The sequence below is a fragment of the Rhinolophus sinicus genome, linkage group LG06 (assembly GCF_036562045.2).
Source record: "Rhinolophus sinicus isolate RSC01 linkage group LG06, ASM3656204v1, whole genome shotgun sequence".
NCBI classification, from domain to species: domain Eukaryota; kingdom Metazoa; phylum Chordata; class Mammalia; order Chiroptera; family Rhinolophidae; genus Rhinolophus; species Rhinolophus sinicus.
In genome coordinates this window covers 20393217-20411739 of record NC_133756.1, presented here as the reverse complement: position 1 = coordinate 20411739, position 18523 = coordinate 20393217, and the positions used below count along the sequence as shown (strand labels likewise).

The window sequence follows — 18523 nt, the reverse complement described above, 5'->3', positions numbered from 1 at the left end:
GAAAGTAAAAAATGCCATTTTCTATTCAACTGTACAAAGGCTTGCTTCTGTGTGTTTGCGTGTGTATGTCTGTTAAGGAACACATACATAGTACCTACAGAAAGTAAAGACAAACAACGACAATAACTGGAAGTTTCCTGAATCATCTACGACATAAGGTGATCAAGTACTGAATTTTGACAAGGTTAAGGTAGCCAGACTGAGTAGGGGCTACTCAGTTTTTTTGAAAAAACTTCGTGAATTTCAAATTTACTTTTTTTTTTAGATTTTATTGGGGAAGGGGAACAGGACTTTATTGGGGAACAGTGTGTACTTCCAGGACTTTTTTCCAAGTCAAGTTGTTGTCCTTTCAATCTTAGTTGAGGAGGGTGCAGCTCAGCTCCAGGTCCAGTTGCCGTTGCTAGTTGCAGGGGGCACAACCTACCATCTCTTGCAAGACTTGAGGAATTGAACTGGCAATCTTGTGTTTGAGAGCCCATGATCCAACCAACTGAGCCATCTGGGAGGTAGCTCAGCTTAAGGCGCTGTGTTCAATCTTAGTTGCAGGGGGCAGAGCCTACCATCCCTTGCAGGATTTGAGGAATTGAACCGGCAACCTTGCGGTTGAGAGCCCACTGGCCCATGTGGGAATCAAACTGGCAGCCTTCAAAGTTAGGAGCATGGAGCTCTAACTGCCTGAGCCACTGGGCCGGCCCCCGCAAATTTACTTTTAAATGTTGTTCTTTGGGGTTTAAATGTTTTATTTACAAATGAACAAATGAAATTTAAACAGGACCTGAGTTGATAAAAATTTCTGGCTATAACCATCATTTGGTTAGTGTTTGATCTTTGGTAATAGACGTGAGTTGTTTTGATTCTGGTGGTGATGATGTGGAATGGTTAGACATAAGCACACGGTTTTTTGCACTCTTTCCTTCCTATCACTTTGACAGAAATAACACTAAGTAAATGCCTTCAACCTTCTCTCTCATGCAATTTTTCAACCAAGCAAACATAATGTACTGAGGACCTTAAAAAAATTTAATAATCTCTGCATTCTTGTGATTTGTTAGACCTTTCTCACAAACACCTACAGAAACTATATAATATTTGCTTGGAGATTTAAAGTAACAGGCTTACACTCACAGCAAGATGAATGTTTTATTAGATGTTAGGCAGACATGTCGTGATGATGTTGGGAAGTGATGCCAAGATGGTATAAGTAGAACGTCCTTCTATGGATATTTTAAAGACCTATTTAAATACTTACAGATTTTTGTGAGACTTTCAGGATAGATCTGTTGGAGGCTGGGGAATGAAGTATATTGAACTGGTAAGATTCCACCAAATTCCAATATTCTGAAATAATGTACCCATTCGCTTAAGTGCACTAAAATGACAGCTTTAAGGAGCAGGGGTGGTGATGATTGGTACTAACTAGCATAGGCTTGGCAGCAATGGTATTAGATCCTATGCACATGTTTATAAAGCTCTGTTATTCTTGGGAGCAACTATTAGTTTGCCTAGTTTTCTTCAGAAAAGGAACATAGGGGTTTGTCTTTAAGATAAAACTAAAATAAAAACCTTTAAGTTCAACTGTATGAAGTTCAGGCTGACTTGGAGTTTTAATATTTAGCTTTGTTAATTAAATCCCATTCTGTGCCCTGAAGTTAATTATCCCAGCCATTGAGGTAATTTAATATAATAATAAAAAAGGGGCTAATGAGAAATGGAAGAGAATCTGACTATTCCTTCATCTTCCTCATTGGGGGCATTTCCACTTCAAGTGTCAGTGTAAGGACAGTGATGTTTTATGGGGTTTTATGAATTTTCAATTAGTGAGAAAATGAAAATGAAAGACAGTAGATCATCAATGAGTGATCACATCAGGAAATCACTAAAAAGCTCATCTTTAAAGTTCAGGGCATATTTTAACATGACTTCATGATACCTTAGGTAATTTCCTCCCCTAGGTTGAGCTTAAATCATGTTCTTTATACACTATATGAATAAGTCCTCAGTTACTGTTTCTAGTCAAAGGCAAGAAAGTCAAATATATGCTGCTTTTAAGCCAAAATGAGTGCTAGAATAAAAAGGTGACACTCGTTTAGCTGTCACTTCTAGGACAAATGGTCTGTTTCCTTAATATTACAATCAAGTTCTGCATCTCATGCTGAGGGGCTGTGCTGTAGTATCAGTTTCGGATTCAAATCCCAGCTGGAAACTTGCTAGCTATTTTAAATTACTTAATCTCATCGAGCCTCAGTATTATCATCTGTGAAAGGAGGCTAGTGCTAGTATCTACTTCTCCCAGGTTGCTGGAAGACAAAGTGAGAGAACGTAGAGGACACCATTCGATCGATGTTCTGCAAATGGCGACTCCCTTTATTCTGAACAAGTCGCAAGTATGATTATAAATGAATAAGAAGCACTAATGTATCATAATGCCAAATGTGCCAGCTTCTCATCAACCAGGGCAGTGTTCCTCACTCTGTAGAGTACCAGTGATTCACCTGGGGTTCTGGTTAAACACAGATTCACATTTGGCCTAAGATTCTGCATTTTAACAACTCTGAGGTGACGCTGATACTGCCAGTTGAAGACCACAGTTTTAGTAGCATGGAAATAGGGCAATGAATTCTGAATAGTGAGTTGCCTTTGCAGCTTAGCAAAGCAGAATTTTACTCTACCTTTTTTTGTTTGTTTAACGATAAAAATATTGGGGAAAGCTGAAGATGCTACAGAAAAAAAAGTTTGAATAAACACATTTAAAAATCTGGAAAGCTCAAATCCATTCTACGCACTTTCATTTATTGTCTGGACAGATAAAGTACAGATAAAATAATTCAAACACAACAAGATTATGGGAAAAGAAACATTTACAATACTTTCCCTCAGAAATCATCTAAACTAGCAAGATTAACATGAAGTCATTCATTATAACTAAAGTATACAACTGCCTGGTCCTAACATTTTTTTTCCTTTTTTTTTTCCCCCAAGTGTGAACACATTATAGAGAAGAGATTTTGGCATGCCTTTCCCACTAATGCTTAGCAAACGCATCAACATTTTGCCGGCAAACTGCGTTCATTCATAGCAGATGACGTAAAAAGGTTTCCCTGAATGTTGAACGAGTGTTCTCTGAACTGAAATTTGGTGTGTTTTTGTTTGTTTGTTTGTTTGTTTTCAAAACCGAAAAGAGGAAAAAAAATAGAAAAAAATTTAAAGGAGGATTCTATGATGCAGCCTTGGTTTTCGTTACCTGTCTACACTACGACTACTACTACGAGTTCACCTCTTCAGTGTGAAAACAACAGTTCTGTCTACATGCACTTAGTGGGTTCAGCATGGGAAAAAACGCACAAAATAAGCACAAGTTATAAATAACCATAACGTTTTATTACCATTAAGACTAAACTTGTATTGAAAAGATTTTATATAACAAGACAAGAAAAGCAATAGCAAATTTAACTATCAACTAGATTATGCATAGCGAGTAACTGTTTCTATTACCCAGGGAAGAGCATGAACCCTTGTATTTTTTTTGTTTTTGTTTTTGTTTTAAATATATAACCGTACAAAGCACAAACATACTAAAATGATCAGTGCACTGGACGTGGGAGAATGCTCCCTCAGTCATTTTGTTCCCTTAGCTCTGTTTTGTTTTCCCCAATCTGAATTACATTAAAATAAAGACCCAGTGTTTTTTTTTTCTACTGTGCAGTAAGAAAAAATATTCACAACAAACATGACAATATATTAAACAATAGTTCTACACAAGTTACCTTGATACCTCTTTAAACTGTCACTTAAATATCATAAGAAAACATTTTAAGACATATACAAACGAAACTAGCCAAGTGTTACAACTTATAATAAATTAACCCAAAGAAAAAAATAACTTTATATATATATATATTTATATTGTATATACACATACACACACAACAGAATGACACAATAATATGCTTCTTCCCATAGTTTAAGTAAACAAATAAGTAGTCTAGCCAATCTAGCTATATTTGATCTCGGCCATAGGCATCATCACATCAGCGATTAAATAAATAAGTGTTTCAAGCAACATAAACAGTGTCTCAAATGTACCAACACAGCCCAATCCTACCAGCATGGGCTACGAAGTGAATTTGAAAATTCCTTAATGAATTGAAAGCAAATGTTATCTTTTGTTTTCCTCTCCTAAACACATTACATTTAACTATGATACTAAGATATGTAAATAATTTCGTAGCACCTACTGCTCAAACTAAGGAAGTTTTAGATCAAAAGGAAAATTAATTTTTGAAATTTTTGTTCTGCTGACATCCCGTACTGATGACTTAAAGAAAAACTGTCTTTCAACTCATCTCCTTGCTTTTGGGTTTTGACTGTGGGGAACTGTGGTACCCTGGGTAGAACGAACACTCCTTTCCCCTAGTAATTAATAATTTTCTTTATTATTATTACATGCTATGAAAAGATATGAAGATCATCTGTTTATAGCCCATCCTTCAAAAAACAGTCTACGAATCCAGTTTAAAACACACATCTGATCTCTAAAAAGTTACCAGTGCAGTATGAACGCGACAAAGTTGTCAATTTCCCCTAAATTAGCCAGTCAAAATATTTTTTTCTCAAATCCAGATTCTCTTGTAAAAATTCTTTATATTTTATAAAAATAGATTTTTCTTGAAACCCATTTTCAGCAAAGAGACCACCTCTTTGGCAACAATGTTAATGTTATTAAATTGTTAATGTCATCAGGTATCCCCCTTGCCCCCATCCCCTAACAGAAGACTGTTTTAGTTCACATGATATAAAAGAAAAAAGGAAAAATAAAAAAATTTGCAAAAGTTTTTTTTTTTTCATTTTTGCAATTTTTATTCTTCTTTAATTTGTGTGGGTTTTTTTTCCTTACCAATCTGATTGGATCAACATTTTGACAAAAAAGAAAAATCTTTTTTTTCCTTTCTTTGAATCCCATTACTTTGTAAAAATTGTTTTGTTTTTATTATTATTTTTTTTTTTGTTTTTTGTTTTTCTTCTTCAAATGAGCGAATGGTCATCTTAAAAAGACCCACCTTCAAGGAAGGTAGTAAAGTTAGCTGGCTGGGTAAAAATCCCTGCACATTGCTATCTATGTATATTATATTCAACAACGACAGCTATGAAAGAACATTCAATGCATCAAAGATATTTTTTTGTTTTTTTTTTTCTTTTTTTCTAAGCATTATAAAATCCTTTCCTGGTACACCTCAGGATAACCCAATGTTTTAATACTTAGGCAACACTGGCTTATAAAGTCCATGGTTGAATATAAGCCTGGAAAAGTTTGTTTCTCTCTCTTTTGTGTGTGTGTATGTATGTGTGTGTGTGCGCGCATGTGTTTTGTTCGTATATATTTATATATATATTTTAATAATTAAGGATGGGAAATTCAGGATTTGTGGGCTTTGTTGGTTTTAAAGGAAACTTGCAATACTCGGTCTCCCAAGCGGTACCCGTTGAGGCTGGCGATGGCCATGGCGGCCTCGTCATAGTTGGTCATGGTGACAAAGCCGAATCCCTTGCACTTGTTGGTGTTGAAGTCGCGGATGACCTTGACATTGTTCACTGCGCCAAAGGGGCCGAAGAGCTGCCAGAGAACACTCTCATCCGAATCAGGGGACAGGTTGTAGACAAAGATGCACCAGCCTGTTCCTGTGTGACCAGGGATGTTCATTCCCACAAGGCTTGTCATCCCATCAATGGTGATTGGGGAGAACCTGGGGGGACAAGCAGAAGGGGGGACTGGTCCAGACATCAGTCTGACCAAGGATAACACAGAGATGCACAGACACAGACACGGGGCAGAGGGCTGAGTGAGTGTTTGCAGGAGAGTCATCAGGGTTTAAAAACCAAAATACAAAAACTAATGTCTGTGGCATTTCCACTGATGGGAATGGCTAGACTGGCTAAGGCACTTATATACCAAGAGAAAGGCCTAGGTCAATTCCTAAAAACCACAAGGAACTCCCAGAGAGCAAGGCTCTATCAGTCTATCCAGGTATATGTTTATAAGGTATCCCACCCAGACCCTTACCCTCCCTCCCCACAATAAACAGTGAGCTCTTGGGGGAAAGGGCTTGATTTCATTCATTTTATTGCTCTACTTATTTATTCAGTGGAGCACATATGGGAATCTCACAGACATAGTGACATGTAGAAAACACTCAATAAATCTTTGTTGATTGAACAAGTGAATAACATTGTGGATGTCAATGCCTGGGAAATTTTACTTTTTAAGGCAGATTAGGGGATAGCCCTAGAAGTGCTCAAGTCTACCATCTTTGCAGTCCCTTGACTTATGGTTGTCAAAGATCTCTTGATATTATTGAGGACGGAGATACATGAGAATGAACAGACATGTCTTGTTATTAAGCAGATGGGTGGCTCATGTTTCATTTAGCATTTATTTAAAAGAGTTCCCCCAAATACCCCTGAGCAATAATGATGACACTGTATCACTCCTTAATGCTGTATTATCTGGAATTCATTTCTAAGTGTTACAGGAATGAGATTTCAAGGGGTTTGTGCATTTATGTATCTTGAATCGCTGTACATTAGGAAAGTAGAAAACTGTTATTTGCCCTATTACAACTACTTTTGTATTTGGCTTCAAAATATTCTCAGTTTTCATGTAATCTTGAAAGGAAAAACAACCCTTGAGATTCTATTAACTGTCTGATAAAATATATCCATGTATGATTCATGATGGATGCATGAGATGAAACAATTAGGTTGCCAGTGCCTACAGCAGAAAAATATTTGTTAACAGTTTGGTTTATACCAAACTTATACAGGGATTTTGACCTATACCACGACTAGTATCTTGATTTTAATTTTTTTTTTTTTCTGAAGTGGGGAATAGGAGAAGGAGAGGAAGCAAAAACTGGGGAAGAGAATGGGGCCAAGCGTCATCTAGGACTGCTTTGAAAATATGCATATATTCTTGGAGATTTGAAAGCCTTGTGCAAGAAAAGTACTGCACTGAGAATTTGGATAATCAAATGGCTGCTGAAGATATGCTAAACATAACTCAATAGACATTATTTTTGGTATTATTCACTAAGACAATCTTCTCTCTTGCTTAAAAACAAATAACAAGACCAAACCAAAAAAACATCATTATACAGATTCTACAAGGGCAAATCCACGTCTAATTGTTGTTTGCATTATTTCTGAAGACTGTCTTCTCAACCTTTTCTCTTCCAACTGAATTAACTCCTTTCAGTTTAGAGGTAGAGAACAGTTAAGTATTCATGATAAGGCCAAAGTCAGGGTCAGCAAAGAGGTTTCAGCTCTAGTTGGTAATGGTTACCTGGAGCACTTTAGCAGGAAATAGTCTGGGTCTAAATCTGGGTTTAATAGGAAAAGAGAATGAATGCTCTTATCAACTGGTGATGTTTACTACGGCTGGAGAATTAGAGAATGTGGCTGCACGCATGCTGCTGCTGGGACTTCCCTGGCCTTATCTATGTAAAAGCATCTCTCTCTTCGTAATATTTGGTGCCACTTCACTGAAGTTAGACAGGAGCAAAGGTAGGGACAGAGCTGGGAACGATGTAAAATACGTGGGAATAGGCAAGCAGTATGCTAGACACGTGGGGGTAATTCACTCCCTGGTACCGCGATTGAGATTGGAGAGGCTGGCGCTCTGATAGTGGAGTCTGCAGCCAAGTTACTTCCTCCACTGTGTGCCTGTTTCCAGGATCGGGGTACTTACCATGCATGGCCAAGTGGTGCAAGAACTGCCTCATATAGGGGGTATGACGCAGACTATTAAAGACCACATCTCTTTCCCTTAACTGTAGGAAGGGGAATTAAAGTGTGCAGCTCTACTGAGCAGGATGATGAAGATGCTATGTTGCTAGCAGCTCAGTGGAGCTTATCAAAAGCACATTTGGGAATCTCATGGACACAGTGACATAACACACTCAACCTCCTGAGATTCAGCTTTGAGATTAGGTTTGGACACCCTTGTGGCTGCATTCAGAAAGCCCCAAAAGCCTTGACTCTATTTGAGCCCCCAACCTCACAAACGGGTTTTAGGTGAACAAAACAGCAAGTTTAAAACACACATACAAAGATAATCAAGGGAGGATTTATAATAACTCTTAAAACCTGTAACAAAAACAATAACAACCCTGGCTGAGGTGCACACAGATACACTGCATTTTCAGGCTGTGCCCTGAAAAGCACACTGGCAGGGTGGTTGGAGGCGAGGCAGAAGGTCATCCATGCATTTATTCATGCTTGGCCAGGGTTGCTAGTCCAAAATCTAATTTTTCCACTGACAATCATAAGATTGTCAACCATGATTAGCAAAATGTTCTAATTTTGATTTGCTGGAATCTGCCCTCTTAACTGAATCTTGGCATTGCTAATGCAAAACAGTTGCTCTGCAAGTTTGCAAAATCAGCTGGCAGAGTCAAAGCCTTCCCCCTAGGGGAGCCACTCGGAGGACCAGATTATCAAGGGTTTGGTAGCTGTGGCACCTGAACCATAGGAGAAGCCCACCTGCAAATGAAAGGAAAAGTGAAACACACAAACACCCTTTGTGTGCCCTAAAAGAAACAAAACCAACTGAGGTCCGAAATTAAAATTAAGAATTTGACATGCTGGTGGAAGAAAAAGGAAGAATTAAAAAAAAAAAAAAAAAGAAGTAAAGTTAGTGAATTAAAAAAAAAATTCTAGCCCCAGTCTGTGCCAACACGGACATCTGGCAATCTGTGGAGTTTTAATTACCTCTTTACGCCATAGGCCATATTAAGCAAATTGTCCAGCCTGCAAAGAGAAGGAGGGTCTCTGGGTTAATGCCTCACAGATGGCAAGATCACTCAATGGAACTATTAATAAGAATGCTCCATTTTCAAAGAAGAAAAGCTCAACAACTTTCCCCAATGCTTAGGAGTCTATCCAGCAGTAGTTCCCCCCTTTCCTGCCTCCTATTACAAGTAATTCACGTTCAGGTCAATGCTGGAGTTTAAAGCAAGTGTCTAATGAATCTCCCTGTCTTTCAAGGTCTGAATTAATCCCAGTGCCCCCATCTCACAGAACATTTGTGTATATTTTATTTTATATTGTGTGTGAAATTGTTAAAAAGAGGGGGCTTCTTAAGTTGTTCACATGTTATTATAACTAAACTGGTGAATAAAGGGCTCTGTGCCAGGTTAACAATACACGCACGCACACACACAATGCATCTCAGAACGGATCTTTTCTCTTAGCCTAGCTACATTAACTAAATCTTCTTATCACACACGTTGTTTGGAGGGTGGGAGGAGTTTGGGAGTTAAGATTTTTTAAAAATTAGCGTACTATTTACAACCTGGAAGCAACTCCCAGCAAACTGCCATAATGTTCTAATCTCCCTCATGTTCAGCACCTCGCATGGGACATGCTAGTCACCCCACGGGGCAGTAGTCACCATAGCTTCCTCCATGAGACGCCTGCTGGAAAGGCTTTTTACATAAATACTGCATGTGCTCTCACACAACATAAAAATTAGATGACTTGGACTCTTCATGAAATCATTAGCCATTTCAAATTCCCGGGGCCTGGGAGGACAGTACAAAGACTGGTTTTTCTTCTCCTGGTGGCCAGATGGAAGGGCTGACTATCTTCCCTTGTGATGTTTACAAAAGAGAAAACCCCTTTCATGAAACGGAAGTTGGGACATGGGTGGAAAAAAATAATTATTTAGAATTAGTATGGGTAGGTCAAGAATATTCTTATCGCTTGCATGATAGAGGCCGTTCAAGGTCAGACGGCCTTCCTGGAGAGAAAGGTGCATTTCAGAAATGTCCCAGAAGAAAGGAAACGCCCCCATGGCACCAGGTGCTTCCTGGGGGTTTGGGCACCTGATGGAAACAGCAATAAGACTTGGACAAACTCTTCCTCCTTGTCTTCCCAGAGTCTGAGGACTTAACCGTCAGAGTGAAGTTAACGCAAAAGAAAGTACCCCTGCGCCCTAACCCAACAGAGTCACCTGCAGAAGGAAGAGGAGGACCCACTCTCTCTGGCACGGAGCTGCCTCCTGACCTACTGCTTTCTTTAACATTATTAAAGCCATACTGTCTTAGCTTTAAGTCTAAGCTGCTGAATCTGGTCACATCTATGATTAACTCTTGTTGAAAATGAACCTTCTTATTGGGGTAAACGCAGAAATTTTAACCGAAGAATCTGAAGTTCAACCACAGTCACAGTGGTAAGTTGGAAGGGGGGCATGGAAGAGCATCGGATCCAATCATCTCATTTTATAGGAGTGGAAACTGAGGCTGGTGTGGGGTGGTTAGTTTTGTACAGTGATTTCTAAGCGTGAAGATTCTTATCTTTGCCCCATCCTTCAGGACTATGAGCTGCCCTGGCCCTCGCCCAGCTCTGTACCCATGTGGCCAGGTGTGTAGGCATGTGGGCATACCTACCTGAACCTCTGAGCCTGGTGATGAAGCGGGCCGGGGTAGCGCCGGTTGGGGGACTGGTAGAGCTGGGAGAGCAGGGCCTGGCTGGACTTCTGGCTGGGGTTGTTGGCAAACTTCACAGTAATCGGTTCCGTAGCACCGCTGGGCTTCTGGCCATTCAGCCCTTTGATGGCTTCTTCTGCCTCGATCCTTTTATCAAAGCGGATGAATCCTACCCCTCTGGACACTCCTGGAGAAAGAGAAAGAGCCTTCATAAAGAGGGAACAAACCAAACTGCCAAATATCTCCGGAAAGACATGTCCTGGGCCCCACGGACGTTCTGTGGGGAGTCAGCCCACCAGTGGGTCCAGGGCTGAGCCTGTATCCCTGAATCTCTCTCACCATCAAGATGCATTTGCCTGCATTTCTGTCATCATGGCTCTGAATAGGTGACTCCCATCCACAGAACACAGGCATCTGTCACATCTGTCCCTTCTAGCCCTCCGCCACTGCCCTGCTCAGTCCTATCTCCCTTTAGTTGCTGTAACTGATCCTTCACTGTCTGGTTTTGAGCTCTCAGTGGGCCCTCGGGGGGTCCTCCAGACCTAGCAGCTAAGTACTCTATTTGAAAAGCAAACTATGACCACATTACACCCGTTAAAAACATCTATATTGTTTTGTCTCTTTTCAATGACCGTGTGCACGGTATCTATTCCTCATTGCCCTCCCCACCCCGCACTCCAAACACAGAAAAACAAACAAAACCCACAATAACCCTTCCATGGCTCCATGTTGCATACAGGTAAAGTCCAGACTTCTTAGAGCGGCATTTAACGCCCCTGATGATCCAACCTAAATGCCCCGCTCAGCCTCATGTCAGCCAGGCTGAACTGCCAGATATGCCGTGGACAGGTTGTGTTATTCCCTGACTCCATGCCTTGAACTATGCCCTATTTGCCTAGCTGTAGGATACATCCTAGCCACCTGGAATGCCCCATCCCTCCTTCTTGCCAGATAACTGCAAATCATCCTCCAAAACCCTGTTCAAACATTGCATATGCGATGGAGCCTTCCTGACAATCTCCGCCAGGCATAGTACCCCTTCTCCTGACTCCCGTGGTACACTGGGCAGCCTCTAGCGGGCACTCATCACACTGGGGTCCTGTAAGGGTGGGACTGTGCCTCCTTCATCCCTGGTCCCCCGTGTCCCTCTACACAGTGTCTGGGGCGCAGCCGGCTTCAGTGAGGGTTTGTTGCGTGAATCAAATGATAAGCACACGCTGAACTGCTCCTCGGGGGCGTTTCAAATTGGGATCGAGTTGGGAGTAGGTGAAAACATTTTGTCATTAAAAATGCAATGTGAGGTGCCTTGCATTCCTTACTGAGAGGTGGTGGTTGCCTTTCTTTATTGTGGACAAAGTGCTGCAGTACCGAATCCTGGGTTCATATCTCTGCACTGCTATGAACTACCTGGATAGAAGTCAGAGCCCCCACTTTGGACCTGCTGCCTCTTGTGTGGAATGAGGCAGTGTGAGGTTCCCTCTAACTATGATGCTATCTTCGGAGCTAGAGTTATACATACAAGTTCTTTTCACACACAAATGTAATGTTACTCGGTTGAGGGTTGAAAGAGACTTTGAAGGTCATATAGTCCCACTCTCACCCTGATGCCTGAAACCTCCTCACAGCTCTCCTGAGTGGTTTAGCTGCTGCTGGAACAGTGCCCACGATGGAGACCCCCTGCCTCCTGAGACGGCCCATTTTAAGTTTGGGCAGTTCATTGAAAAGAAGTCTTTCTCCTACGTAAAGAAACCTGTCTACTCCTGACCCATATGCTTCACCCTAAGTAACCATTACCCCTCTGCTCCTATGGGTCACAGGGCACTGGCTGGTGACGCTGAGACACAAGGAAAGAAATGACAAAGAAACACTTAACCTGTGACTTGATCAACCAGGATTCGTGAGGTGATGATACGGCCATATTGCGAGAAAAGCTGCTCCAGTTCCTTCTGGGTCATGGTTTTGGGAAGGCCGCTAACGTAGAGGTTAGCGTCCCTGATTGAGGCAGAGCTCGGACGGGCATAGGAGACCTAGGAAAAGGCAAAAGGAGCTAAATCTATTATAGGCAACACCTTCCAAGTAGAGACTGAATCAATAACCAGGGTGACAGCGCCTATCATTCTAAATTATGGTGTCAGTGTAAGTAACTCAAGAACTCAGATTTTTAGCTAACTCTTGTAATAGTAACGAGAACAGGAGAACGGCAATAGAGGAACAAAAGGAGAGTTGACAATAACTTAAAACAAATGCACAGATAAGGGTCTCTAAGTGCAGAACAAAATAGCTACTGTATGGCAGCTGTTAAATGCAGAACTACCCACGCTTGGAGTTCTGAAGATTTACCTCCTGGATGTGGGTGTATAGATGACTTACTGTATCCAACACATAATAATCTTTGAATAAACCAAAAAAAAAAAAAAAAAAAAAGAAAAAAGAAAAAACCCACAAAAAAACAAAACAAAATAACCCCCATGAAATTCTGCTCTGCAGATTTCTCTCCTTGCCACCCTCCCCACCCCCACCCCTTTCCTCTTGAGCACAGAAGAGCGATCAGGTTCTCTGCAAGACTTTTTACGTTGAATCCTTTGTGTTGCTCCAATCTGTTCCCACAAGGTCTGCTCTCACTGAATGACAAAGTGCTGGTGAAATGGGGCTGAATGAACATCTGCTCATGAAACTGGATATGTGACCTTGTCATAACATCTGCAAGAACCAGTTGCTTTCGAACTTGGAGGCGGAGCAGATAAAACCACAATAAACAAAATGAGGGCACGGTGGAAAGGACGAAGGAAGAGGGCAGCAGGAGAGAAAAGTGAGCCTCACCGATGCTTATAATAAGTTCGACTTTGTAAATTTGTCCTCCCAGATCTCTCAACTGCTCCCCCCCCCCACCGAAAGCTAACACAGAAGTGTAAACAGATCTGAAATTCCATCTGCAAGAAGCCAAATCTGTAGCAGCACACACAAGCAAAGCAAACCCCAGCAGTCATTAATTTTAGACTTTCACTTACTTATTTATTTTTTAAGAAAACAACATCAGACGTTTGAAATATAATTTACAGCTAGTCTAACAAAAGCACTTTCCTGCTAAAGCTATTTCTGGGGCGGTTATGGCTCAGAATAAATGATGAAAACAGTCATTTCAGAGCACATCTGACAACGTTGGACAGGAAGGGACCTATATGCTTTAGCATTTTTCAGTTGGGAGTTTTATTTAATCTGTAACCAATACAGAAGACTTGCTAAGACTATAGGGGTAAGTGTGTGTGTGTGTGTGTGTATGTGTGTGTGTGTGTATGCATACTGTGTACACACAAGAGCATGTGTGCAAAAGGAACTGTACATGTTAAACTGGACGTGTAGCAATAAAAACTAAACCTTCAGAAGTGGACCTTGCATCTGAGAATGGGTCTGGCAAAGAACAATGAGGGATGAGCAGACCCCCTCACCATGGCACTCTCTCCCTTTCCATGACAGAGATGCCAGGTACCTTTATGGGTTCCACTCCTACAAATAGATGTTCACTCAACAAATACAATGATGTGAGTGCCTAATTTGCTTTACGGGCGTCCTCCTGCCAATGGAGCAAGGCAGTCTGTCTGCAGTGTCTGCATCTTTTAGAAACTCATGGGCAGCCTTTCTAGACTCCTTCCCAACACATGGTTGACAGGCAGAAGGACCTTCCCATGGAGCGCCCCTGTGTGCGCAGTTTTTGGGGGTGGGGGATAAAGGACCAAGAACCCCATGTGATTGCCTGGACAGGGTATCACTCCACATAAGGCTCTCCTATTTTTGTCCTCTAAGGGACAAAATATTTCAGGTTATAACCTTGCAAAACTCTTTTAGGCATGAGGTAGGAGCGGTTGGGAGAAAGAAATAAAACAACAGTGATCTGTTCATGGTAATGAGGGTCATCACCCTCGTCTCACCCCTGCCAATTACTGACAAATTAATTATCTGAATGACCTCTGTGTTCCCTTATAACATACTCTCCTACCTCTGTGCCTTTGTTCGTGGAGAAAAATTTCCCATCTACTTCCTCAGGTCCAAATCCTACTCTTTCAGGCTCACCTCAAAAACCACCTTCTCTAGACAGCTTTCCTTGATCTCACCTCCTCCTAAACCCCCCTCATCCAGCAGTGCTCTGCATGAACTGCAGTCAAGGTACTTAACCTGCTCTGACCTTGATTCACCATCCCTCCATCTAGTCTGCTGATCTCCTCGAGGTCCTGGGTTGTATGTGTGTGTCTCATTCATCTCTGTGGCTCTAGCTCTCAGCACAGAGCCTGATAGCTACAGGGTACTCAATACCGACTGAAAGAGTGAATGAACACCCACAGATCATAATGACGGATTTTGACATTAATGGCTGATTACAGCTTGGATTCCTGAGAATGAAGGGGGGGATCGCTGAGAGTTAAGCATCCAGAATCACAGCTGTGTTTCCCCAGGAATCTAAGAGCTAAGGGATAGGTTTCCCATTCTCCAGTGTCTGGCGTTGGAAGCACTGAAAGACTGTTCTAGGGCTAAACATCACTTAGAGGCCTTCTCTTATCAAATATTTCCTGAGGAGCTATGAGCCAGGCGCAGTGCTGTATGCTGAGGCTACACGGCAGGCAAGAATGACCCATGGCCTCTTGCCTCAAAGGACCTCCACGTGCAATGAGTACAACCGACGACACATGCAAGGTACTCAATAAATGAGTTAAATGGAAGAACGGATGAGTATACATATGGGTCAATTATCACAATGCCACAAATGTGTGCTTTTCCAGGGCTATGTGTACATGAAACTGGAACACGGAGAAGGGAGAGACTAATCTCCCTTTGATTAAGGGTTAAAAGGGCCAGAGAGGAGACAGAGCTGAGGTGAGACTGGTGGTAAGACAGGTGGTATGGATCACAAAATAGTGGGCTGATGACATCTCTCCTCTATTGTGAGGACCGACAAGCAGACGAAGGTCCAGAGCTTAGTGTAGTGCCTGCCTGGCACCCAAATAAAGCTAAATGGACAGTACGACCTTGATTCCCATTAGTTCTGGGCAGCCAGAGCTGGGGTACAGAGGGAAGCAGGTTAGGACAGCCCTGCTAGAGAAAAGGAGCTGGCACTGGAAAGTCAATGACACAACCAAAACTAATTCTTCAAAAGATGATTCTGACAGAGGCAGAATTTCAGTCAGGGAGAATTACTGCTTTAGATCCCGAGAGACACACCCCAGCCACAGAGCAGCAACAAATCCCAAAGGTGAATAACACCTCGATTACTCTCTACCAAGCCTAATTCTTGCTGCTTAGTTTTTCTCCTCTATTTGGAACCTTAAGTCTATTCTCTTAGTCTCCTGTCCAGGAAACCTGTAGAAGTAGGAGTGGGCAAAAATAACAGAAAAAGGTTCTTCCTATCTTCAATATCCAAAATACTCATCCCAGTATCTAAACTTTTCATATTTCCTCATATATTTATTAAGTCCTCACTGCCCTTTGTTAGGGTGAAACATTTCTAAAACATTCCACTTTTCAGCTCCTGCAGAGAGTCAGGCATGGCTGGCTTATTAGGCCCACTGAGCCAGCGGCCTCGAGCCTGGGGCTTCCAACGCTGGAGACAGCACCCTGGAGAACTCCTTGCTGTAGATCATAGACCCCGCTTGCTTCACTCATCCAGAATCTCTGAAGACAAGACTGGCCTTTCTAGGCCAGCACTGATCTTGCTCTGGAACTCAGACAGAGCTGGGAGTGGGGAGGGCACTCTACTTTCTCTAGGCGGCCCAAAGGCAGGTGGAGGTGAAAGGTGTACTTTTCAATGGTCTTGAGGGAAGATGTGCAGTCCACCCCAAATCCCCATCTCGCTCCATCCTTGCAGGCTCACAGTGACTCCACCCTCACAAGAGTCACAGTGCAGCATGGCACTATGAACCCTGACTGGGGGCTGTCTCCAGTACTCACCAGCTATGTGGCCTTAGGCAAGTACTTTGTGCTTGGTAAGTCTCAATTTCTTTACTGGTAAAAAGGGGGGCAATTCTCCTTTGATGGGTTATTGTAAACAACTGAGACAATAGATTGAATGTGTCTAGCGCATACCTAGAATTTAGTAGACACTTAGCAAACACGATTATGTAATGAGTCATACAGGCTTTTGTGGACCAGCCTGAGGCTCAAGCCCCTGTCGGAACACACTTTTCAATTTTACCACACAAGCGAACACCTGGAACACTATCCGGGAGTGTCTAGAGGGGCACTGCGTTCCTCTGTCAGCCTGGTGGCATCTGGATCATCCTTTACCACTTCCCTGCCGTGAATTTCCTCCAGCACATTCTTACAGATTCTACTGGGTCACATCCACAAAGTACTTTGCATTTTCCAAAGTGACTTCCCAAGGCTGCTGTCAGTGATTCTCAGCAAGGTGGCAAAGCAGGCATTGTCATTCCTCAGAGATGGGGACACAGGACCAGGGTGGGGGCTGCCCCTTCCCACACAGCACTCAGGTTCTTTCACCAGCTCACAGCCAGGGCTTGGCCTGGGCACGGTGGGAGGAAAAGCATGGCCTGGGGAGAAACATTTCCTGAATCATCAGGCAGCACCTCGCCCCTGTCTGACCTGCCATGGTACAGAAACGGGAAAGGTCTTAGAAAATGTGATAAAGCTAGGATCTCAGCTGTTATGAGGAGGATAAAAATGAAAGGAAAAGGCATCCTTCTCTGCCCTGGGAAGGTGCTCCTTCAGGAAAACACTGGTATTAGAAGATGAGCGTTTCCTTCATTCCTTCCCTTCCTGAACACTTTCTGGGAGCCAGGCCCTGTGCTGGGGGCTGAGTGTCTTTGAGTCCAGGACTCCACAGTCCTGTGAGGGAAATAAGCAAACAAATGAAGAGTGCGATGCAGAGGGTGTCCCTGCTGGGGGTACTTATTTCCTACACTAGTGTTTCCTTCCCTGTGGAGGGAGCCCCCTGGAGTAATAACAGCCCAGGCCTCTTTGTACCCTTTCTCCCTCTCTTCTCCAGGGGAAGTGGAATGGCTGCTCTGAACAGGCTTCAATACAGGAAATGGGCATGTGAGCCTCAGATGCTGCCCGCTTCCTGCCTTCTGGGAGCCAGATGTCAGCCGGAAGTGCACTTTCTGTTCCAGGCTCTATTCTATGCTCTCCTATGGGGAGGCCTGTGGGAACCAGAGCACCTGTAACGGTATGTCAGTGTGTCAAAGTGTGGCGTTAGGAGACCCAATGTGTCCATGGCACCAATCCGGGCCTTAATCAGTAATAAAGATGACCCGAGGATACCATATGCTTTTCTCTTTTGCCTCATCTCTCAATAGGTTTAGAACTTGGATGTGGAAAACAGAGGTGTCATTTGTTGGGCCCCTTCGAATTACAATGAGGACCTCTATCACTGACTGAATGTTTTCATGAGCTCAGCATTCTATTCACAAAACGGTTCACGGTAAGAGGAAATAAAGGTGACAGGTGATGTTGGTGATCCCAGCCGGAAGCACTATCCTTGAAACCTGCTTCACAGAAACTTGGTGCTAGAAGTGGCCTCAAACATTCTGGGCAGGAGCCAAGACAGTGGGCTACCCATTTACACATTTCCAAGGACAGGAAGCTCACTACCCCATGAGCCATCCCACACCATCACTGATTATTTAGACAGTTCCTCCTACTGAGTTCAAACCTGTCGCCCCTGTAGCGTTCATCCTTTCATTTCTATGCTAGCTTCACACACTAGGAGTCTCCTTCCTCTTCTCATAACCCCTTGTCGTGTGGGTCTCACTAACAGGTACTGGTTAGAGTATTAGGCAATTGGACTCTGAGATAGACTCCTCCAAGGAGGTTCTCGTTTATGTTACCTTAACTGAAATTGAGCATCTAGTCTGACATGGAAAGGAAACAGAGTTAGTTAAGAGCAAGGGCTTTGGGGTTGGAGAGATGTGGATTTAAACCCTGACCACTTACTAGCTGTGTGACCTTGGGGTATGTCACTTAACTTTTCTGGCCTGCATCACTTAAATAACCTGGTTTAGAAGCTTTCTGACAGAGATGTTTGAGGGTTCAGCAAG

The 18523-nt window shown here is 42.6% G+C and overlaps 1 protein-coding gene across 10 annotated transcripts in view; it reads right to left on the bottom strand.

Moving 5' to 3' along the window:
• Nucleotides 1-2769: 2769 nt before the first annotated feature.
• Nucleotides 2770-18523, bottom strand: part of ELAVL4 (ELAV like RNA binding protein 4) — a 147453-nt gene continuing 131699 nt past the window's right edge. For 9 of the 10 annotated variants that reach the window (XM_019710570.2, XM_019710576.2, XM_019710568.2 and 6 more), the window contains 4 exons: nt 12355-12508; nt 10443-10668; nt 8764-8802; nt 2770-5783 (listed from right to left, as the gene is read on the bottom strand). In XM_019710570.2, coding sequence (XP_019566129.1) covers nt 5414-5783; nt 8764-8802; nt 10443-10668; nt 12355-12508 — 789 coding nt within the window. In that variant the 3' untranslated portion in view covers nt 2770-5413. The remainder of the gene's footprint in view (nt 5784-8763; nt 8803-10442; nt 10669-12354; nt 12509-18523) is intronic. The other variant, XM_019710567.2, reaches the window with a different exon arrangement.